Source organism: Camelus dromedarius, chromosome 5 (assembly GCF_036321535.1).
Source record: "Camelus dromedarius isolate mCamDro1 chromosome 5, mCamDro1.pat, whole genome shotgun sequence".
NCBI classification, from domain to species: Eukaryota; Metazoa; Chordata; class Mammalia; order Artiodactyla; family Camelidae; genus Camelus; species Camelus dromedarius.
The window spans coordinates 9,964,821-9,990,180 of NC_087440.1; the positions used below are offsets into that span (position 1 = coordinate 9,964,821).

Consider the following 25,360-nt stretch of genomic DNA (forward strand, 5'->3'; position numbering starts at 1 on the left):
ACAAAAAATGCCATATATTTTCTGTTTTAATCAGACTTTAGTCACAATTAACCCGAACTGGGAAGGTAAGGCATACAAACACTGTCAAGAGTTTTAGCTATTGCAGTACTTTTAGAAAAACTGGTTACAAATGAAGCTTCTTATTAGAACAGTAGCAGACGTGTCAACTAGAAGATTAAGCTGTTAATTAAGTAGCATTGCCTGGAGTTATACATGAGAACCACAGTGTTTCAACAAATCCTTCAAACCCAGTAAGATGCTATGCTTTGAATCCCTCTTGAGTAATTAATATAGCTTTTACCTTTCATGACTTTGTATGGATTTTACCCTAAGAGGAATAAATACCCCTATGCAAGTTTATCCTTTGGTTTCTTGTGAGACAAAAACAAAAGTAATCAAAGCAAACTTCAGGCAATGCAGGCCATGTGGTAGTAGACCTGATTGGAACCTGTTATGGTCTTTCACCACACTTCTTAAGAAATGTCTGTCCTCTACCTTTATTCTTATCTTTAATGTAGTTTTTAAAAACTCATTTAATGTATGCCATAGTTATTTTTAAATTACCTGAGGATTAGCTGTATCACTACTCCCTTGGATGATCAAGCACTGACTATACTGTTTTGTTTTTTTTTCCAAAACACACAATTTCATGCTTTAGAATCATAAAACCTTTAAGCTGAAAAGGGACCACAGAAACTAGCAGATTTGTGCCCCCTCCCACTCTGGAAATCTTCCCTTAGCCTTCACTGCTGCGCCCCCTTGCTCCACACTCCTCCTAAAAAAAACTGAGAGAAGTCTGAAGAACGAAACCCAGCAACTACCGAAGAAATGTACTGTGAAAACTATATTCAAGAGAGAAAATTCTTGAAGTAGTTCATGATATCCTGTCTCTAGGGAATCCTGTCCTGTTTATTCTTAACACATAGGTTGCTTTCTTGCTACGTATGAACTACTCAGTGATCTTAGGGGAAGGTCAGTTCAAAAATCTCATTTTACAAAAATAGATACAGTATAAATACAATATATAGTTATAAACTCTTTGGGACTTCAGGAGTCTAGGCCTATTTTAAAGACAATGTATCACTAGAATAACTTTCACTGGCTGAGGAAATCACTGCAGGGTTAAGTAAAAGTTAAGATTTCTGTATTTGCATTTATAATGCAAACTTAAAACTCCTATGATCTTTGGTAATATGTGCTAATTTTGATCTTATCTAGTATTTTGAGTTATTATACCAACTAATTTAAAAAGAAACAGCCTTACAAGTTTTAAACATATGTGTATTTACTATTTATTGTATGTGTGGAACTCATTTTACAGCTCCGTAGGACAATATCATTGAATATCAATAAAACAATTTCACTCATTTGACTAATAAGTGATGATACATCTGCTAAATTCTAATTTTTTATTTCACTAATATAAATAATTCTTTGATTTTCTGAATCTCCACTAATAAAAATGTTCTATCATTTCCTATCTGATGAAAGGCTTGGCAGACAAAGGATCATTATCTAAACAATAAATCTTAGGGATTTTGCTTTTCCCTGAAGGGAAATCAGAAAGGTTGCTCAATTTGTTTTGGGATATAAAATGACAGTGAATATTTTTGTCTCTATGGAATACTACAAACCAAGTATTTTCTCACACCAACCTGCATCACTGGCATCCAAAAGAAAAAAACTAAACCTTTTAAAAATAGCCTCAGACCAGCAAAAAGCTTTGTCTGGAGTTTTTCATATTAACGAAGTTAGCAGGAACTTTCTCTTTGTAACTTGATTCCCCTTGCAAATGGCCCTCATATATTTTCTGGAGAATCTGACTTTTACAGTTCTTAGGGCTTTCTTTAACCCTTGCTCACCCTGGCTCCCATGTCCTCCCTTTAATCTGTAGCTACCCACTCAAATGGCTCTGTCCACACACACAACAGGTGTATAAACAGTTCTTTGTCTGAGCTCAGAGCCTGTGGGGCCAGCCAGATAGGACCTTGTTTAATTGTTCATCTCGTTAGCATACAGCTGACAGGCTGCTTCAATTGGGGGGAGGGGGTAGCAGGGGAAGGCAAACCCCTAGGCCTGTTAGGTTCTAAATTTCAATTATTATGAAGAGTTCCATTTCAGAATAAAAGGCCCATTCCATTAAATGACATCATCTTCCATTTTGAATCTACGAAAGGGCCGTACTTTTGTCGGAGCATCCAAAAAGGGACTGTTTTCATTTAATTGGGCCAATGGCTTTAACACCCACAATGGAAAAATGTTAAATCTAATTAGTTGATGAATAAGAGGTCTTGTGAATTAAGGGACAGACTGAAAAGTACTCAGTAAGAACTCCTCTCTGATTCTGAATTCTATTCTAATAATCTGTTCAATTTGTACTATTCACTGAGTACTGATGATTTAAATTAATCAGTATTAATCTACTGATTAAAGGATCTGTATGTGCTATATTTTGTTTTACCTGAAGAGGGGCTTTATGCTAAAACTTAGAAGAATTCCACTTGTTATGGTTCCTTCTGGATGACATTTCCATATTATAAGCTATATAGTTTTCAAGCTTAAAAGATGCCATTTGAACAATTTTAAATTAAAAAAAAAAAAAAGTTCCAAAACTCCTCGAAAGCACAATAATGTGGTCTTAATGAGGGCAAAAAATTTTTAGGAAATTTTAGGAAAAAACTGATTAGAAAAAGTAAAATTCAGTTAAAAATAAACTTCAGTTCTGTTGAAACCTACATACACAATTTCTGCTGTATACAAACCTATACTAATAAAATTAAAAATAGTCTAAATATACAGTGAAAATTTCTACTGTATATAAACATACTAATAAAATTAAATACAGTCAAACTATAGGGCTAAAAGGATCCCAAATCTATTCTTATAAATGGTAAAGCATTAATTTTGAATAAAATATTACCCTATTTGCCTGTCAAACTGTAATAATCTTACATCTAATAGAACTAAGAAAAATACAGTTTCTCTAACTGCTTTAGGATTTAGAAAACAGACATGATATTTTAAATCATTATATACAGTAGCTTTCAATTCTACCACTGAACATTATTTCTTCTCATGCAAGGGACACATCTCCAATCACAGCTTAAACAACAAAAAAACCAACCAATACCAAAAAAAAAAAAAAAAAAAAAATAATAATAATTAAAAGAAATTCCCGAGTTAAATTTCCTCAGGACTTATAACAAAGAAATCAAAAGACCTCCTGGTTGTAATTTTATCCTGTATCGTAAATAAGGAACTTTTAAAGATGTGCATCAAGTTTTCATTAATACAAAGGCTTCTAATCTAACTTGGTTTGAAGTTGAAATCACTGTCTGAACAATAACCGAGTACTCTGTGTAAAGATAAAAGGGCTATTACACAGTTATCTCATCTGGCCTCAGTATTTTAGATACTACAGCCATAAACAGATGTTTCATACAATAACTTAATATTGCTAAAACCTCTCTGCAATGCCCAAATGAAATTAATGAGTCTCATACCTTTTCAGTTTTCCACTTAATACCAGCTATTTTTTCCTATCAACCGTTTATTTCAAGAATTTATTCTTACACTAAACATAGTCCCATGCTGACACTTCAATAGTTCACCCCTGATTTTGTGTTTTAAAATCTAAATGATACATCAATCACATCCTAATAGTGCCTGACAAAGTCTTAAGTTTTATATTTGTATTAAGAAAATATGGAGAAACCAAAAATGTTGAGAGTAGGAAATAAAGGAAATAAAAATACCAACCCCATTCAAAAGTAAAAGCAAATGTTATGGCAGCCTGGCTACACTAATTACATAAAAAGGAGTAGGAATTACCCATTTCCTAGTTTCTTTTTCTGATATAATAATCTTTAAGAAATTTAATTTTTGTGTATATTAGATAGCTAAAATATGTTAAAAGCTTTCTTTGGTTGAAATCTCACTTAATCCTAACCTTTGTTGCAAGTCAAGTCTGTTTAGATAAAAGAAACAATACTCAGAGTTATAAGTCTTTTGATTTTGATTCCTACTAACATATTTTTTGGCAGTTTGTGCGAAATATAAAAATCTTTTTCTTGGACAACTAAAACCATAATTATTTCATCTAAAAATCAATACTATCAGCTGTAGATGACCTTACTGGCATAATTTTGTTGTAACTAAAAACAATGTAAAGAAAGGTTCTCAGTAACAAAGCTGTATTTCCTCGATCAAGGACACCACTTTGGTTAACCTGCCCAGGTGGACTTCACACCGTAAGTAATACCGATAGCGCTGAAGGCTGGGAGCTGAGCTGTCTATGTTACTTTTATCTTGCCATCAACTCTTCTCCCACTCCCAGCGCATTCTGGCTCACCTCAAATATTCCAACTACTTCAACAAAACTTTCTAACTACTCATTAAAACAAAATAAGCAAAAGTTAAAGGCTCCAAGAAAAAGAAAAAAACTTGCTAACCCTTAGTTCCTGCACAGGGAAGCCAATTTATATTCTAAATCGGGGACTGGTAAAGTATGCCTGTGGGCCAAAACTGGCCCCTACCTTTTTTTTAAACTAATAAAGGAGGCCCTTTTTGTAAATAAAATTTTATTAAAACACAATCACACTCATTTGTTTTCATAATGTGTATGGCTGTTTTCATGTTACAATGTCAGAGTTTAGCTGCGACAGAGATCACAGCTTGCAAAGCTGAAGATATTTACTATCTGGTCATTAACAGGAAAAGTATGCTGGTTCTTCTCTTCCAAATGCTAAGAGAGAAAGTAATATCATATTTAAAACCTGCAATTAGGACAGTGACTGCCAGTAGATGCCCATGAGATCAAAAGTCCATTATATCAAAAATTTTATTTAAATGTTCTGTGGAGTTCCTGAAACGGTATTTATGTTTAGAAGAATAGTTCTACTCTCTGCAGAAAAATAAATGAAATGATAAAAATTAAATAGTTTTGAAAGAAAATGACCTCCCAAATTCTACATGGTGATACAGAATTGCTGATAAACTGTTATTTCTGTAGTTACTTTGTAATTTTGGCCATGTAACCTCCATTTTTAGGAGCCTAAAAAAATACTAATTTATGTTAATATAGATGAAAAGTATATGAACTACCAGAAAGCTAAACAACACACACACACAAAAAGTGATTCCAGAATGTAAAATTGTGCCATTTTTCAGTCATGATCAGTAGAATACATGGGACTGAGAGGGGATAATAAAAGCAGATTAACTCTTGAAGATGGCTGGTAATAGTTACAACAATATGTCCCCCAAATCACACACCCTCCAAGAATATGAAAAGAGCTGATTCTTCACAGGTGGGCACTGAGCATGTAAGCCAGGCTCCTGGCAGCACTGATGGAAGTCCTCAGATATGAGTAACAGTCACCAGGAGAAGAGTCTTCCTCAACAATATGCCTAAGACTCAGCTGAGATAGTCGCTGGCTGAGTGTAATCTTCACTTCATTCCATCCTTTGATCTTTTTTGCTGAGACTGAGATCTAGTACTCACAGCTAAAAAGTTCATTTCAGAACAATGGGAGTTGAATACTGACTCACCTGACAGTGTCGGATTTTGTCAATTACTAAGTTTTGAGGGTAAGCCTGGCTGAACATCTGCATCTCTATCTCCACCAGTGATTGCATCTGGATGGGGTGGATAGAGCGGATGAAGTCCCGCAGACTTTCACCAGCTCTGTGTCCTCTAAGAAGATTATAAAAACTGAAGGAAGACCTTGACAGACACACTGAGCAACAGCTTGGGCCTAGTTGCTGCGGCATTGATGCTGCTGCTCAGACTAAGCCAGACTCCTGTCTCAGAATACTTTTTCCTAGATTATTTTGAATTTTTTTCCTTTTTAAAGAATATCACTGGGAACTCTGAAGTGGGCAGCATATTCCTAGAGGATATAATGGAAGCTACTTTCTTAATTTAAAACTTCAGGGCACTATCTAAAGAAACAATTTTTCCCTCTATAAGTGCTTTTAAAATACACTAGGTTTCAACATGGTTTTGCAGGACTGGATTTTGAAAAACCTCTTTTCTAACTCATAACCGAAGTTGGTAAAAAACAATCTCCTAAAGACGGAAGTTCCATTTCATACGAATTTTACATTTAGTTAGGAGGAGCCAGAGAGATATCAAATGTTGTAGCAGATAAACTGGAATAGGAGGAATGAACAATTAACAGTAAAGAATTAAAAAATGATTAAGAGGTGAAGATTAATTAGAAATATTGTAGTTTAGACAAACAGGATACAAATATATTGATTTTCAAGTCATTCTTCTAAGTAAAGATAAATAGCATTTCAGCAAAATAATAATTTGCTATTCTAAATTTATATTTGCAACAAACACTATCTTATACTAATAAAATTATTTTATTACTACCACTAATAGTGATAATACTTCCTTATATTTCTATGAATTTAATAATTTACAATTTTCACATTAGCATATCAATAGCCACAAAAGCTAATTTAAAAGGAGCTGGAATTTTAAGATTTTTTTGATATTAAAAAACAAAAACAAAAAACTGGTTGCTAAAATATGCAGGCATCTAAAGTCACTGATGTTGCTGAAAACACTGTTCTCAGGATACCAGGCAGCCTTGTTTGATGTTTACTTCAGCAGCTCCAGAATGAATATAAACGACTATCTGACATGTGAATGCGAAAATCTGGAACCAATCCTATTTTACAGAATACAAGACTCCAGCATTTGGGGCACCTAATTATTTCGATGATAGGTGAGTTTTAGCCTTGATCACATGGCTTACAGCTAGAAATCTGTTTCATAGGAGAATATGTCACAGCATGGAATGAATCTTAAAAACCATGCCATAAACATGCAAACACATGGTTTCAGTTAAACAGCAGGTTCAAAAAGAGCTTCATTCCTTTTAAACATAATTTGGATAAAAAGTAATGTAAGACATTCAACATAGAATTTTTGATGTGCATGACTGTAGAATTTTACTTTCTTCCCCTTTAAAGAATTATCATGTTTTAAAAAAGATGGATTGAATTATTTTATTCTCTTCAGGGATTAATCTAAAACTGTTTCCTTTCATTGTCACTTCAATTACAGCCATTCTCAAAAGCACCCCACATTTTTTCTTAATTTAGGAATAAAGCTTAAATTTGGACCTGTGCAAAAAACACTACATTCCTTCTATTATGGAATGCTGGTTCCAAATTATAATAAACAGCTTTCCTAAACCAGAATCCTTGAAATTCAGTCCTGCTTTATTGCTTTTGCTATTCTGACTTTCTACTCACTATTTCAAGGCAAAAACTGTTCTGCCAATTATTACTCATCTGGAAAAAAATCCCAGTTTAAGCTAAAATGATTTCTGTAGAAAGTTGCTGCATTTTGCACACAATCACAGCAGGATTTTAAGGACCAATGTTCAGCAAACAACCCTGCCTAAGACAGTAAAAGAAATTCTTAAAACCCACTCTACTTTCCTTTCAAAAAGAAGGACCCTTTCCCCCAAGAATTTAATGAAAAACATTTAGGATAATAGGCTTTAGGGGTTATTACAAAAAGGATGAGCACTATTTTACCATTGAAGCAGATCGACTGCTTGTAACAAGGCTTGATCCACCATAGTTTGAATTGAGGCTTCCAATTGGTGCATTATGGGATGGTCCCAATAAACTGTGTATATCACTGTGACCAGTAGGCAAACTGGTGGAAGGTCCCACGGCATGGTTCCGCAGCACATGGATAGCATCATCCAGCCTATCCAAACGATCTTCCATTCGAGATTGCTGTAGGGATTGAAACAAGATATGGAGGTTACTGCTATTATCTGTTAAGTTCATTAAATTGCTATGTTTCCTACTTTGGGATATACAGAAGACAGCAAGTGAAATGCAGTATCAAGTAGCTCAAAAGCAACTACCTGCACTAAAAGTCTACAACCAAGGAAAGGATATTGCTAGACTATGCTAAACTAACAAAGCTTCAGAAGCAAATCACTGCTTCATAAAATCAATTTATGAATCTAGCATGAGGTTATTTCTTTTAGCTTCTGTAAAAGCTGAAGGCTACTCTACTGTGCCTGATACTCAATTATAGTTGATCAAAAGATAACCTGTACTTTAACACTGATCTTTGAAATGAGGGCTATTTGGGGAAGGGTCCTCAAATCCATCAAATGTAAGTTGTAACTTTGTTTTAAGTGAATATTTAATACCTATCTGAAATGGTGACCATATTCAAATGTGCTCTTTCACAAAACTGAGGAAGTGATAGTGTCTGTCTGTGGATACACACATGCCCCATACACAAACATATTAGATTATAAAAAAAATCAAAAGCACATGCCAGTAGAGCTCTTTTAAAGAGAATCATTCTCAACAACATAAGAGAACAAAAGCCTATTCTTACATACTGTTACAAAAACGAAAATAGTCACTGTTTGATTTTAAAAGACTTTGGAATTTGTACAGGCTTGAAGATTTTAAATGGATAATAGGAAGTATAATTAATTGAAACACAAAAAAGGCACCATCTAAAAGAAATAGTACCTCACAGACATCCTTTAAGAAGGACATCGCATCTTGCAAATGCTCGTGAAGTTGCTGCTCAACTCGATTTTTCTGGCAAAGTCAAGACAGAACAGGAGGCAAAGCACAGGTTAAGATTAACTCCAAAAGAGATGAGGAAATAGCTGCTGTGCACGTCAGCATAACATGTTAGTAAAGTTAACGCGGGAGATCTGCAAGATCTATTTGTATTAAGGTATGAGAGGACTGGGATTTAACAGCGAAGTTATAAGGTTAGCATCTAAATAGCACACATTGCTTTTATTTGCTTGTAAAATATGTGAGAAGAAAACTTCCCCTTAATTTAAAATGTTCTGTTAGTCACAGAAAAAGAACTTCTCTATTTGCAACCTGGAGTTATGGAATGACAGCATGACTTAGCATTCCATCAAGTCATCCTTATTTTGTTTTCATAATGCTTTGTAATTCTGTGGTAAGCACAGAAAGGCAATGGTAGTTAACATCCTACCACAAAAATTCACACTCGATACCTAGAAAGGCTCCTTTATTCTACTGCCTTGTTTGTTTAATAACATATTTGCTTGTACAATTTATACCATACATTCTCTTTCAAAAAGAAAACATGGGAAACACTCTTCATGACAAAAATAACTGATGTACATTTAAAAAATTTTATAGAAATGTAATAAACTATACATAGTATCATCATACGGGAAAGCGTAAAACACCACCATTCTGTATTGCTGGACTAATTTTTTTTTACTTGCTTTTTTTTTTTTTTTAAAGTTTCCTTTATACATAAACTTAAAAGTATAGCTAAATTAAGCCTTAGATTTGTCAAAGAAACAAAAATCCCATTATGCTATTTTAACACCAGCTGTCCTGAGACCAGAAAGCCTGATGCCCCAAAGAACAGATGGTAAAAGGCACACCCAATGTGTCTTATATTGTTCAACTAAATCAGGCCATTTGTTAGCAAAGAATTCATGTGTAATGCTATCCTACTGTTTTTCATCATTACTCAAGATTTACTGAAGGAAAAAAAAAAAAAAAAAAAGAACTCCACACTATTAGATAAAAGTGACCTTGTATGCTTCTCAGAGGCTCTTACCAGGGAGTGGAGTGAGTTTTCATAGCTTGGGGATGAAGGAGCTTGCCCTCCAGGTCTGGGCCACTGACCGGTACCTGTTAAAACAAAACCCAAAAGCACCCACACATCTTGGTCAACTTAGTGATCTTGACAATGCTCTGAAGGAAAGGTAAAGATACACTGTAACTGTACATAAATTTATGCAAAAATTTCTGTTCAGCCTTTAGCATAGTATTGGTTACTTATAATATCAACACATTAAAGAAAATCTTTTCCCTTATTAGTACAACAGTGTAGGGAGATGAGAAAAATACTATACTCTTATGTTTGCATACTCTTCACATTTTGTCCAGATGTACACGTATCTTGAGAAAATGTATTTAAAAATACATAATTTAAAATTCTGTTCCTCCTCCATGGTTTTTCAAAATCTTTAGATGATACTATTAATGACTACATTAATATTCACCTGACTTTCTACATCATAATTTGCTTAACCACCATTACCTCACTGCTGGACATTTTACTTTTATTTGGCTATTCTGAATAGTAACTGAATATCACTATATTATTAATGGTAAATATTATTGTGTTTATTCTTTTGGGGAACATGTCTGAGAATAAACAGCACTTCTAAATTAAAAGGTATGAACATATTCATGATCCTTAATTTGTAAGGCCAGAGGCTTTCTAAAGGGTCATATTAACTTCTGCCTTTAGTAATGCACAAACGCACCAATTTCAAAAGACTGCAAATACATTTAGGATTATCTGCTAAAAATTTTCCTAATATAATTTACACCAAAGCACATTATTTAATTTGGAAAGTATCATCATGAAAATTTTGTTATATGCTGTTTACTCTTCAACTTTAGAAAAGAAGCAACATAAAAAATGACAGAAAAAGGATACAAGTTCAGAGTAGAAAGAATTAAAAAGAAAAAAAAAAAGAAAGAAAGAAAAGGAGAAATTCATTCACGTACTGGGGCATACTTTAATGATCTTGCCACAACAGCTTTAAAAAGAAAAAGAGAAAACAACTGATCGAAAATCTTTCCTATTTCATGACGATGCATATGAAAATAAGTTATGTACAGAAAATAATGAAGACCATTCAATTAAACATATAGTATTGTTCTTAAAAAAAGCTTCAGTGACAATATGAATTATATTAGAAATCTGAAGTTGGACAAGTTGAAGGTTTACTTCATTTGTCTTGTTTATTCCAAAATTAAGTTTTAAACTGTTCCTCCTGAGCTTGTAGTTGTAGGTTAATTTGCCACATTTAGGAAGCTAACAATTTAAGGTGTATTGGAACTGTTACAGTTCACTTTGGCTGAATAAGTTACTAATTGTATTCCTATTAATCATACACATTTTACAAGTTAAAAGTTGGATATATAGATTCCTAATAACTTGGTTATATTTCACAATTAATTATATACATCCTGTTGTTATTATACACAAAATTTTAAATACTAAAATTGTAAGAAAAAAATACACACATATATATACACTACATCAGCTAACAATTTTTTTACTTGTAAGCGTGTTACAAATTATTCTGAGGACTATTAAAGACTTCCTGCTAGACATAAAAATACAATCTTACTTTCATTACACAAACTATGGACAATTTAAAATTACTCATTGAAACAGAATCTTGTGGGCTAATTTTATAACTGTCAAGTAGAATTTAGCAACCTGAAAAACCCAGTAACTGACTACATGAAGAATTCATATAAAAACAACTCAGCTAGCACTTTACAACTGATTTCAGCATTAGTGCCTTCCATGAACTCATGCAGAACTGTGAAGTTTTATGTGTGTAAGAGGTTAATCATAATCTATTTTGAAAAAGACCGTAAATTATTTTAAAGAGTATCCTTTAACGTGTAGAATATTTTATTTTCAATCATTTTGCCCCATTTGCTCTAACATCCTTGGGTGATCAGCCTGTGATAGGAGCCTGATCATCATGTTATTTCACTTGCATGGATTATTACATTAACATAACTTTCATGTTTAAACACCTCAGAATTGTTAGAACACAACTGCTTTGCAAAACAGGCAATTTTTGTGGTTTTTCACTAGCTTAGTGTTGAGGAATGAGATGTGTGCAAAGAGTTACTCAGCTAAGAAATCACCTATATTCATTATTTTTTGATAATGATATGAAGTAACTATACTAAGGTCTTCCTCCAAAATGTAATTCATTAAACTGGAAAAACATACACATACTTAAACCTGTTTTTGCTGGATTGGGCTGCTCCACTGTGATGTACTTGGTTACAATAGAATACTAACATGGTTAAATCACTGATAACTGTTTGAACTTCATACAAATGTCAAGTTATATTTCATGGGCAGAGCTCCTTAAACTCCATTTAGTTATTTCAAAAATCCATGCTACTGGTCTCAGAGGGGATGGCTGAATAGTAAGATAGAGTTATTAGATCTGTAGAAGTCAACTGTATAGCTAGCATGGAAGTTTAGTGGACACTAGGAATCAGTGGACCCGCATTCTAGTCGATCTGTACTGTCAATTAACTTGTAGTCCTGACTATAAAGTATGCACACATAGTTTTTTGTTTTTGTTTTTAATCTGCCTTTACAAGGCCAATGAGGTAAAAGGTATGAAAGCACTCACTTTGTGAGCCTAACGGTCTTTTTGACTATGAAACATTATTATTACCTCTTCCTGATGGTAGATCTATTATGTAATCAATGAAAAAAAAGAAGATACATAGAATTCTGTAATTCTGGCCCACTGACAGCTTATTACCTATGGATGAGAACTTTGGGGTTGTGAATGGAATTCAAATTCTAGACAGAGATCATAATGCTATAGAATGCCTCTGGCACTACACAGCCCTGCATTGTCATCTTTTCATAAAACTAGTACATGAATAAAATATAGATTAATTTAGAATCATACTGGCAGTTTATCTGTAGCTTGTAATCACCAACCGTAGCATTATATGGATATATCAAATACGGAAAAACAAAAGTGCAAAGGTTAAAATCCTCCGAGGTTTCCTACAGAATAGGGTATTTCCCCCCTTCCTTCCCCGTCATCTGCTGTCTGGTGGTAAACATATGTAGAGGTTTGGGGCTTATACTTTGTTTTATTCGAATAGGATAAGCTTTCAAGTGTTTAAGTAGTTAATAATTTTTGTAGTTGCCCTGGGCTTTTTAGTGACCACTCCAAAAAGCTAGTTCTTATTCAAGAAGGATTATAATAAGCCTACTTGATAATAAAATTTATTGACCATTCCAGAAAACAAGTATGCTGATTAAGATAAGAGAACAGAATTATTTGGCTAGAAAATCTGGAAAGGCTTTCTTTGATCATTAAATCTAAAATTCATCCAGTGTTTTTGATCTGCTCTCACTCTGAGTGGGATTTAGTAATATATCACTTAATAAAACTGGTTAATAAATTTAGAAAACAGATAACACCATTTTGTGTGGCTGAGAGAAATTCTTAGGACCATTTACCATACAATTTCTTATTTTGTTAGTTGTTTCCCTTTGTAATCTCACCCTAAGCTCAAGCTTTCATGAGATCCTCCAGGCTTGGGAAAGGCTGAATAATCCTTCATGGAGCGCTGAATGCTTTGCTTTCCACAGTCTGATAGCCCCAGCCAACCTTTCCGTTTCAGTGCTTCACGTTTACACGTGTGAAGACTTCATGAGCAGTCAACTTAATGACTCTGGACGAACAGGTCATGCACTTTCTTACATCTGGATCTTTTTCACGTGCTTCCTTTTATACCTAGAAAGCGTTTTTCTCCTTTTAAAATCCTACTCTCTTCATGCAGTATGTCCAGAGAACTGCAGTTCAGAGTGAATTCTGACAGTTCCATTTTCATGTGTTTCTTTTATTTTCTCAACTAAACTGAAAACCTGTTGAACTCAGGTAACTGTTTTAACATCAGGCACTGAAAGATGATAAAAATAAATATCTCATTGGTTAAATGAGCCCAACTGGAGGAATCCTTTCTTCTCTCTCTTTTCCCCCCATTCCCTCTTTATTTTTATTGTGGATGTTGTGTAGATTGTATAGTACTGAGTACTACAAATTATTAAACTTTTATTCATTGATAATTCAGAGGGAGGTAAAGAAAGGCAAAAAATGGTTTTGTTGTCTACTTTCTAAGTTCCCTTAGTAAAAACACTCTCTTAATTCAAATACTTGTGTCTTTTCTCAAGTGACAACTGTATTAGACAAAGCCATTCTTCTCTTCTATCTTGCTACAAGAGTCCAGATTTTGTTCAGAAGGCAGGGGGTGTCTATCATTTCCTACTGTGAACCAGGAAGGAGTAATTTTATTCTTAGCTCCTGGGATAAATCCTAACAACTAAGATAAACATTGTGGCCCCATTTCTGTTGTGAGCAATTGTGTTAAGCCCCAACACTGGCCAATGAGTCATGAGGGAAAAACATGTTGAAGAGGCTTCTGAGAAAAGATTTTTAAAAGACAAGGAAAAGATTGTCTTTTTTTCTTATATTAGACATGGTTATGTCCAGATGTGGTATTCTGAACTGCTATCTCACCACCATCCTGAGAAAGAAACGCAAAGAAGTAGAGCATGAGCCCTGACGGCCAGGCTATGGGCTTCATACAAGACAACCAAAATGCCCTTATTATTTAAGCCAGTTGAGACAAACTCTTCTCTTCCTTTAAGCTTAAAGTATCCTAACTGATATAACAGCATCACCTCAGAAGCGTCCTCAGAAGCATTCTCTAGGTAAAAATGTATGGTTCTGATCTGAAAAGTTCCCAAGGAAAACGAGCAGGATGACAATAATGACGACTGCCTCAGAAGCTGCCCTATGTGGCTCTGCACCTGTGTAACTGTCCTTACAAGGCCCACACCGAATCTGACTGCTGCTCAGGAGGAAGGAATAGGTCAGTGCAAAGAGCACACAGTGGGCAGGATTTTTCACTCTAGACAAAAGACCACTGCCACATAAGGTACAAAATAATTCCCACATATTATATAGGAGCCCTGGTTTACTGTTTCTTTTCATTTTTCCTTCAACTGTGAATACTTTATCACATAGTGCTTTTCTATTTTCTTCCTCTCCTTCCATATATGTTCTGCCAACTTGGGTGGGGGGGTGTGGTAATAAGGAGAAAACAAGAGATATAGGAGATGGGAGTCAGATGCACCTGCATAAAATCAGTCTTTTGTTTCCCGTTTTAGCAGGAGTATATGAAAGTATTTTCCTTTGGGTATGACTTCCCAACCAGTGTTACTGAAAACCAAAGGACACTTTCATGGCTATTGTACTGGGCAGAGGAGAAGAAGCAGTGGGAACATGCAGGGAGGGCCCACAGCTACCTCAGAGGAGAAAGTGAAGCAGGCAATAGCAAAAATAACCCTGATAATGTCAGTAAAACTGTGCCAGAAAGGGTGAGTAGGGTTAAAGTTACATCATTCTTCCTGTAATTTCAGCCCTCTGTTAAACAACAACTTTAAGTCAATGGGTCTTTCATAGTCCTGTCTATGTGGGGAACAGCTGTTCAACTTTTACTAGACAGCTGAAGCCACGGTGTCTGAGAAAGAGGCAGAACCCACTAAGAGCTGAAAGCAGCTGCCAGCAGTTCATCATCTCCCCACTGGAATGCTTCTTAGCAGAGTCACAAGACTTAATCACCAAGCACAGGTGACAGCTAGGGCCCTGATACACCAGAGCCCCGATTTTCAGAAACCCTGAATAATGCAAAAAGGCTTAACAGCAACAACAGCAACGCCACAGGGATTTAACTGGAGGTTTGATGAGGACTAGAGAAACATTTCTGAGGTCAGCTGTTGGAGGAAAATGGCAATTTTTACCCAGTTGTCTAATGTCTTTTCCTTAGAACTAATACATTTCTTCTTCACCATGGTTCTTCTCCAAACACTACTGGAGAAGTTCCTATTGACAAAAATTCCTATTGACAATAATGATAATTGCATCTCAACAAATTTATATAGTAGGATAGTATCTGGAACCAGTTAAAGCTAATGTGAAAAAAACAGGAAAAAGTAATGCAAATCTGAACACTTATTTAACTCTACTAATAATGTTCATCCACATTCACAGAGTTCTTTTCCTTTGCAAAAAACTACATTATCCCCAGGAATTTAAAATATACATGAAATAATAACTTAGTGGACTTAAAAATAAAGACAAACTATCTAGCAGAAAGTTATTCATTTCCGAGTCTTACACATGGTACATGGAAAATGCAGAGAGTAAGGAAGAACGAAGTTACACGTACTTCTAAATAGGTTACTTTATGTTCTATGTTCTCTTATCAAAAATTTAAATGTATCTCCTCTATATTTTACCTTCATCCCAGGCACCTAGTCTTTTTTTTTATCCTGTTATAACTGTTCTTAGAAATTATCACCAATTATTTTAAGAATCAGAGAAATATGAACAAGTAATTCAAAACTAACAAATATTTCAATATGCTCCAAAATGAACTCAAGGGCTCTGTTTATATGCTTTCTTAAAATAGATTTTTTTCATGAGTCTTCACTAAATTTTATTGAAAAATAAACTTAAAGTACTTCCAAGTAGCCCCAAATATATTAATTAAGTAGTTGGATAAAACAAAAGCCTACCTGTGAGAGGTGAGGGTGATCCAACTGGTGTTGATGGATTTGACGGAAAACTACTGCTGGTGTGGTCAGGAGAATAAATCTAACCAGAAGACAAAAGATACACACATATCACCGTGTGACAACAGCAAAAATATAAATCCTTTTGCAAGGAGTTATTTTTATAATCTAAGCAGCCACTCCTAAGACTCAGAGTGAAAAATTGTTTAATTGATTTTAGGGCTATTCCATTACATAAAGGCTATAAAAGCATGTTTTAAAACTAGGATTAGAAAGTATCATATATATTCTAATGTGACAGGAATAAATGGATCGCATGTATTTCTTTATTACTCTTGCTGAAAATAATTTAAATTTCTAATTGTTAGAAGAAAAAAGAGAACTAAAAAGTAAACAGATCTGATAAATAATCTTTCTACAATATACCTTTTAAAAAAGTTTTATCCATTAAAAATAATTATCTTAGGAAACGATTAACTTACCTTCTGAAGAGAACTGTCCTTAAAAAAGTTTTAGAAGTCAAAGAAAATAAATTTCAAAAAGTTATCCCATTTCTTTTAAAAAGTTCTAGTTTGATCTAGTTCCTAATGATGTGTGAGTGTTGTAAAAAGTCGAACTTACTCTCAAAGGATATTCTGTCATCTTTGAAGGAAGTGAGAAAACTATGAATGTTCTTCAGTGTTTCCTAAATAATTTGCAGACTTTATCTCCTAAGAGGATAACATACCTGGATGCATAAATTTTGGTATTTTGGCTGAAAGTTTTGTTGTAATACTTTATTTCATATTGCTAAAAAAAACAGTCACAGATTCATTCAAGTTCACCTAATTAACAGTCACACATTACAAATGTCTCCTTAATCCACGCACCAGCAACGGTCTCTGGGTGCTCTTCTCTAGGACAATTCCATTCCTCTTAACAAGCATCACAAATCATCTTCACATCTCAGCACTTAACTTAGGCCCGACAAATCAACTTATTTGGATAAACTGTGGTCAAATATTTTAAAAAGGAAAACTACTTGTGGGTGGAAAGTGTCATCCAATAGAAACGATCTTGCTCTGAATAAGCTTAGGGCTCTAATAAAGTTAAAGAGGCTCAAATTATGGCACATAAGGGGGCCTTAGCACTGGTTTTAAAGGCAGCGTCATACACTGAAAAAGTCAGATAGTGGGACAGGCTCATGTAAAACAAAATTCCACAAGTCATAATCATCAAACATTAATAGCTTTCAAGTTTTTTAAAAAAGAAGACAGCACTAATTAAATTGTAAGCAGTCAGAAAGTCTATTTCCCTTTGACTACAAATGAATTGGTGACTACACCCATTGGTGTGATGTTACTAAATCAAAATTGGAAATCCTTTTAAACACCAACTCTTTTCAAAGAGCCAGATCTAGAAGTTGTATATTCAAGTTAGAAAGCCATTTTAGAAAAGCCCAGCTATCAAGAAGACTTCAAAAGACTTTATAGGAGGACTCAGTAATAGGGAAGTAGTGTGCTATAAGGCCAATAATGTTGATCTTAAAGCTAAGTTGTTACCTTTTAAAAGCTGTTACCTTTCACACATGTAAAAATTAGCTAAAGGTCACATTTTGGTTTCTAGTGGCCTGCATACATACAGTGATTTATTTCAGCCCTAAGTAAATTAGTCACTAAACTTCAACAAAAACATATTTCAACATATCCCTTTATTTTTATAAACTAGTATTTCTCATTTTTAAGATGTAAAAATTTTAACTTTTATGAACAAGTGATGCTAACTTTTATGAGATTATGTCTTGATTATAATACTGGTAAGGGAGGGAGGGTTGATGACACTGATGGTGGGTGGATGAGGAGTGAGAGAAGTTTCATTTCCCTGCAAAAGCTTGATGATCATAAACCAACTTACTGACTTTCATTTCCTTGTCTGTAAGAATTAACTGCATGAAAGTACTGGGGAAATAACATTCCCTCTGTGTCATACCTCCTGCTTTGCTTTCTTCATACTCCTTTCATTAATCACTAATTGTCTAAATTTGTTCACTTGTTTATTATCTGTTTCTTTTACCCTTTTTCCTAGTAATGTGCTCGGAAGAGCAAGGACTTTGTCTTATTCAGACAAAATCTGAATTATACAAAATCTGCAGTAGCCTCAGATTCTACAACAGTGCTGGTAAATACGTACTTGTTGAAAGAATGAATGATACCAACTTTACGAAGTTACCATCTGAGTATTCCTTTTAAATGCTTGGATGTATTCACCTAGGCTCCTCTCTCTTACTCTTCCAGTTCCTTTAATGTAGATCTCCCGAGAGCTCTAGTCTCAGTTGTCTTTTCTATTTACCTGTGTTTTTTCTCTTCGTAATACCATTCTTTATGAAGTATCAACTACGACATTCCTGTGAATGATTCTTAAGTTGACATCTCTAACCTTATACTGGTTGCTGGACTTTTCCATCTGGGCACTATCCTTCTTTCATCTCAAGCTCAGTATACACAAACCCAAATTTTGCATCACAGCCCCAAGCTCCCTACACTTCCCATTTCTACTCTTCTGTTTCCTCTAGCCCACTTAGCACTACCATTCTTTCTCATGGTCAACAATACCACTCTTTCTCCCCTCCTTTCCCCTGCTCCTCCACCCTTCCCACCACAGACACCAATGCCCACAATTCTCTATAATGCTTCTGGAATAGGCACACATCATTCTCAATGCCATGACATTACTTTAAACCTTTACTAGAACTTGTGGCTGGACTATTTAAGTCTTTATATTTTTAGTTACTCCCTGTTCCTTTCATCCCATACATAACTGCCTGAGCTACTGTCCTCAACCAGTTTTGAACAGTCAAATCCCAGAGAGCGCTTCATGTTGCCTACTATATAAAAAAGAATGATATTTGATATATTATATAATCTGGTCACAAAAATATCTCTCTACTTCATAACCTACATAAAACATTATATACAAACAAAATATTTTCTTCATTTTCTGAACACAACTTGTCCTTTAAAAGGCCTGTTTCTTACCTTCTCCCTGAAGGAATTCTATACCACATCCAAGCCCAACTCAAATGTAACCTCCCCATTTGCTCTCATTTTCACTTCCCTTATATTCTTAGAATAACCTGTGCTTGTCTTTGGTCTTCTACTTTACACTATGCTCTGTTTCTGTATACCTGTCTTATCTTCTCTCCTTGACTGGAAGCTCTTTGAAGGTAGGGACCTTATATCATTCAACACTGAATCCATCATTGTCTGTCACTGTCTTGTACAAGGAGGTGCTCAATATTAAAAAACAAAACAAACAAAAAACAACAACAGCAAACAAACCTTGAGCGATTAAACTGCACTGGAAATTTGCTACAATACTTTCTGATAAAAAGCAGGACTCAGTAAATGACAGCATATATCTTAGTATTTATGTAGTGGGTTTCAGTGACAGAAATACCAAAGGGGAGAAAAAGATCTTATTATAAAGATGAATTCATTTACAGATCAGTTTTATGGTATAAGCTTTGATAACAATATGGAAAGGTTCCGCTGTTTCTGACAATTAGTGCTGATGTGGTAAGCTGCCTATACCACACGGCTAGGACCTCTGAGGGTATAAGCAGACTATCAACCATTATTTTCCCCGATAACTCTGCCATTACAGTTAAACAGTCCTGTAGCATGTGAAGAACTAGTGACGACTTCTTTATCTCAAAGAAGGAAGAGTTTATACCGTAGTCATTTATCACTACCTTGCAATGACTAAGCAAAAGACTTTGGTGTTACATATAATATAGGTACAAGCTTCTAAAAGTCACTGTGAAAACAGGAGAAGCAGTACTAAAAAGTGTATCAACATATAGTTTCTACTTTTTCAAAAGCAGCTTCTCCATTTTACAATAAAAGCCATTTTCTCCACTTACATTTCCTCACATTTCCTGGTTCTACTTTGCTCTAAATTAAAGTGATGACAGACAGAATTGTTATTAATACTTTTCCTGAACTGACAGATAGCCTGGCAAATTACAGGACTTTTTCTTGTCCTTTTTACTTCCCTAAAAAGAGTATGTGTATGTGGGAGGGGGAGCAACAACATTAAAAAAGTATATAGCCTTGTAGATCACAGACCATGTCATTAAACTTCACCTCTGCATATTTATTCTATTACCAACTCACATATGAATTATACTTATTCTATAGATATTGTTGTGTTACTTTTAAGAAATTCTAAACATAAGGCTTATTTGACAAAGAGCATTCTAAATCAGGAATACATTACTTTTTGTACTTTCTGACCTTAAGGAATTCCTACATTGATGTTTAAAAGATTAAAAAAAAGAGAGAAGAAAAAAGTCAGTCACTTAAAAAATGGGGATGGGAGTGATTTAGAATCTAGAGCATAAACACAAAGTAAGAACTCATTCTACATGCAGCCCATGGTCCTCATACTGTTAAATGACCAATGATGAATAACTCCCAATACCTTCTGCCAGGCTTAACCGGTAATATGCCTCATTTTACTGCAACAAATGAGGCTCCTCCTCCTATCAGTCATGGTCCATTCCAATCAGCAGGGTGCCAATAAGCCAGAGGCTAATGAAAAGGGCCTCAGACAATGGAGAGCTCCCAAGCCCAACCTTGGAACTGTGAGCCCAATTTTTAAAACACTACAGTGCACATTTCAGTTAATCTTTATTATGCTAATGTTATTGAGTCTAAGGAACAAAGAAACTTATTTCATGAATTACTTTTAAACATCAACTTCCCTGAATTTTCTTTTCTTTTGTTAGGGGCTACTGACCATTTAACTACCCAGATTAAAACACACACACACACACACACACACACACACACACACACATACACAAACAACACACACTCACACTCTCTCTCTCTTTCCTTTGCTCTGAGGTAGAAATCAAAACATAAATTATCACAAAGAAGTCTGATATAATCAACAAAGTTAAACAGTCCTCTTGTTTGATCTCCTCTAAATTAAAGACCAAGTGTTTTGATATGGTATTAGGCACTGAAATAAACCAGATGTTTCTTCCTCTATATAACTCTCCATGGGCACAATCTTAAAGGGTTATTGTCTGGCAAACGTTCAGGGAAACACAGAAATGGCACGAATATCCAGATTTTCCTTTCCTTCTATCTACCCTAGTTTATTATCTAAACTAATGCATAATCCATAGGGCTTTGGGAACTTTGTGTAAATACTTTCATGTACAATTCTCTTTCTAGCTACCCTGAGATTAAGACCACAATTATTCAGGCTTAAATCTAAAATAAAGGAACCTTTGCAAATGTATTATCTAGCTTTACATGTTTAATCACACAGTATTCTGTGTGCTCTTTAATACTTAAACTGAAGAACAAAGGTTGTACCCTCTGATGTTTCACACATAAAAGACCTTCTAAGGTATATATCAGACATTTTGGGAGCTAGAAATAACTTCTAGTGACAACAGTATGGCATTTCTCCATCTAAGCCTAGATGTTATATTTAAAACGTCACATTCTAAAGAAATTAAAATCGCAAATACTCATGGTCACCATTTTCAAAGATCTGTAATACTTGACATCAAATTCTCACATGCATGTCAGACTCTCACATGTAATCCTCATCAAATTCCTTCTCCTCATCTCTTCTAATCCTTCCTATTCTCAATGTAATGTTTTTGCTTTTCAGTACATTCTGAGAGCACTAAAGTGAATATGAGTTTGTAATGGAAGTTGGAGAAAGAACGTGTTTGGGGGAGGAGTCTGGTAGGGAGGGAGTCAGGGGATGGATTGAAGGAAGGGATTTGAAGTGTGCAGACTATGGCATGCAGTGATGGAGCAGATGGAATGCATCACCGTCAGCTATGACAGAAATGATTTATGGAATGACCTGGCTGCTCCTGCCTAGTAACAACACAGGATGACAGAGCTGAGTTTCCATGACAACCAAAGCCCACCCACTAACTAGATTAAACATTTTCCCCTGGCTTCCACTCAGTGAATTTGGATTTTCTTTTCCAAATGCCAACTGGTTTGGCTAATATGTGGGTCTTAAAATGGGAGAATAGTCAAGGACTTGAAGGGCGACTGAAAAGGAGCCTGAAGGACCACTGAGAACATCACAAATTCTTCCCTGCCTATCTTCCAAGGTTCCTTTACAGTTTCCCTTAAATACAAAAAGAGAGTTTTGAGAAAAAAGCCCTTGAAATGCAGGCTGTATTTTAAAAAGTTGCCTAATATTGAAAGTTCAAATGTTATTTGTCTTTCTACATGTGAAGTACCTGCTACTAGATTCTTTCCAAGTCAGAAGGACTATGGCAAGCCAATCAAATATCTGGGAGGCACTCATATTTAATATTACAGAATTATTTTCTTTCTAAGTAGGTAGTTTTCATCAGGCGGGAATAAGTCCAGAAAAAGTGAGACATCTTCCTTTAACCCTCATCAACACCTTATAAAATAACAGTTACTGTGGCATTGCTCTTTGGAAGTACAGAGTAAGTGAAGCTAGTCAGATCAGGGTTCTCATCTCATATATCTGGGCTTTACCCTTCCCAGCTTGGAGATCCCCAGGGCAAGCTACTTAATCTTTCTGAGCCGAAATTACTTAACCTTTTAAACCTAGTTTCTCATCTGTAATGTGGGAATAATAATGCCAATCTCACAGAGTTTTCTTGAGGATTAAATGAAACAAAGCATGTAAATGCTTAGTATAGTGCCTAGCACCTAGCAAGCATTCAAATTATAGCTGATACTTTTGTGGGGTTTGTTATTATTATCATCATTTTTGTCGTATGATGCAAGACTGAATTCAACAAACATTTACTGAGCTCTATTTTGTGCGGGGCACCACTATGTGGTAGATAAACTTGACTTGCCTTGATTTCTCAAAAAACTTGTACTGCTATAGAGAAAGATTTATTTACAGAAACCATACACAAACAGTTTATCTCCTTTAATGCTCAATAGTTGCTTCCTACTACTCACATATTAAGTGGTCTGCTTTCCCCATGAACAGCAGCAAATGTGTCTGACAGAGTTATTTGCACTTCATAGAAAATGTAAAACAACACTGTGAGAATTCTGAGAGACCTATCATTCAGGAAGAAAAAGGAAAGAAAGAAAAAGCCTAAGGAGAAACTTCACAAAGTACAAAGCAAAAGTACCTCTTTTAAACAGTCAGGTTTGGAATCTTTGTGGATTACTGGTAAATGCTCTCCCAAGAGTTCCAAAAGAAAGAACTTCAGTTTAATGTTTTAAGGATCAGATATTAAAACACAATCATTACCTTTATTGAAACAAATCATTTCTTAGTCATTAATGTCCTGATGTGATGTAAACTAGCTACTGAAGAAAATACTATGGGATTCCTTCAAATTAGTTTTACTCATTTTAGCACAAGTTCTTCAGTGAACTTTTTTTTAGGGAAGGCTCTCATCTCTTATTTCTTGAATGAATCAGCTGCAGGAGATTATTTTTTACTTTTAAAAAACACATAAAATAAATTCCATCTTAGGAAAAAATCCTTATAAAAGCCCTTCCTATTCTGAATGAGAAGAATGACTGAGTAGCCTTTCTTGATTCCACTTGACTTCAACTTTAATGGGCAACTCACTAAGTGTGTGCTTAAAACAAACAGATTTAACTATTAATCTCAGTAATTTGTGCTTTGATTTCAAAACAAAGAGTAATGAAGTCATCTTGTTATAACTACACCCTTTAACTATGACACATACTGCCCGCAAAATCTAATCACTGCGTTCAGCAGTGTAAAAATCATTCAGCAAAATATGTAAAATCAATACTCACAGATGCCAGAGCTTTTCCAAGTGCATCACCTGTCTGTGAGCTTCCAGCAGCGTTCCCTCTGGTTCCTGAGTATTTCAAGTAGGAAAACAAATCAAGGATTTTAGCAGGCAGGCAGGTATGCTTTTTTTTTTTTTTTAAGCACTCTGCCATTATTTTAATGGTGTTCTCTATTGTTATCACACATCTGTCACAATAAGCAAGCAAATACTCCGCATGTGTTGTAGTTAGTGAGCTAAAGTAAGGATAGGTTCCTCACCGGTTTCTACATTAATGAAAATCAGAAAAGTTTCTCTTCTTCCTTTCTTTCATTTTTAAACTCAATACTAAAAAAATATGTTGAGTCAAAAGGTACAAACTTCCACTTATAAGATAAATAAGTACTAGGGATATAATATACAACATGATAAACATAATTAACACTGCTGTATGTTACATGTGAAAGCTGTTGAGAGAGTAAATCCTAAGAGTTCTCATCACAAAGAAAGATTCTTTTTTTCTATTTCTTTAATTTTGTATCTATAGGAGATGATGGATATTCACTAAACTTATTGTGATAACCATTTCATGATGTATGTAACTCAAATCATTATGCTGGACACCTTAAACTTATACAGTGCTGTAGGTCAATTATATATCTAAATAAAGCTGGAAGAAAAAAATATGAAAAAACAAAAAAATACATATTTAAAAATACAGGATTCACTAAAAATTCCTAAACTCGGTTTTAGGAAGTTCTGCCAACCTGAAAAAAGCTCACCTAGAATGCTATCTGATCCATTGATGGGAGGAGTGTGTGAGGCAGCAACGTAAGGTGAACTGCTGGTACTGGCGCGATGGAAGCTGGACATTGGCGGAAGACTTGTGTTTATGTCTGTTGGTGAAACTGAGTGTGGAGGATAACTCTAGAGAAAGGGGGAAAGAGACATGATCTATTAAATACATTTTCTGAATAATATGCAGATACAACTGGAGAATACTATAACAAGTTAAAAAGAACATCGCAAGTTAGCAGCTGAAGAGTACTACCATTATCATTTACTTTTTGAAAAGGCATGAAGTAAGCCTAGAAGTATTTCATACTTCAGAAGTTTTGGCAGAATCAAACCTTACACTTGCAATCCAAAAAGAAATACAAGCGATGACAAAGTGCTGCTGCAGCCTAGTTGTGTATTATAGCCTACCAAGCGGTCATGTGAATGAAGGCTGCCGTAACTACTGGACTGAGACATGTGGGAAGTGGAGGTCCCCAGAATTCCACCAAAACCAGGCTGGCTCATCCCATTTGATGAACTCCAAAGGTCAGAAGAATTGTGGGTCCCATCTAAGACAAAAAGAGAAATATAAAATT

At 34.9% G+C, this 25,360-nt stretch overlaps 1 protein-coding gene across 9 annotated transcripts in view; it reads right to left on the reverse strand.

Moving 5' to 3' along the window:
- The window catches only part of TCF12 (transcription factor 12), a 328,851-nt gene that overhangs the window by 18,683 nt on the left and 284,808 nt on the right, over positions 1-25,360 (reverse strand). For 5 of the 9 annotated variants that reach the window (XM_031452681.2, XM_031452679.2, XM_031452680.2 and 2 more), the window contains 7 exons: positions 25,194-25,333; positions 24,770-24,914; positions 24,013-24,077; positions 16,223-16,301; positions 9,620-9,693; positions 8,530-8,601; positions 7,561-7,767 (listed from right to left, as the gene is read on the reverse strand). In XM_031452681.2, the coding sequence (XP_031308541.1) occupies positions 7,561-7,767; positions 8,530-8,601; positions 9,620-9,693; positions 16,223-16,301; positions 24,013-24,077; positions 24,770-24,914; positions 25,194-25,333 (782 nt within the window). The remainder of the gene's footprint in view (positions 1-7,560; positions 7,768-8,529; positions 8,602-9,619; positions 9,694-16,222; positions 16,302-24,012; positions 24,078-24,769; positions 24,915-25,193; positions 25,334-25,360) is intronic. The other 4 variants (XM_031452683.2, XM_031452682.2, XM_031452685.2 and 1 more) reach the window with 1 other exon arrangement.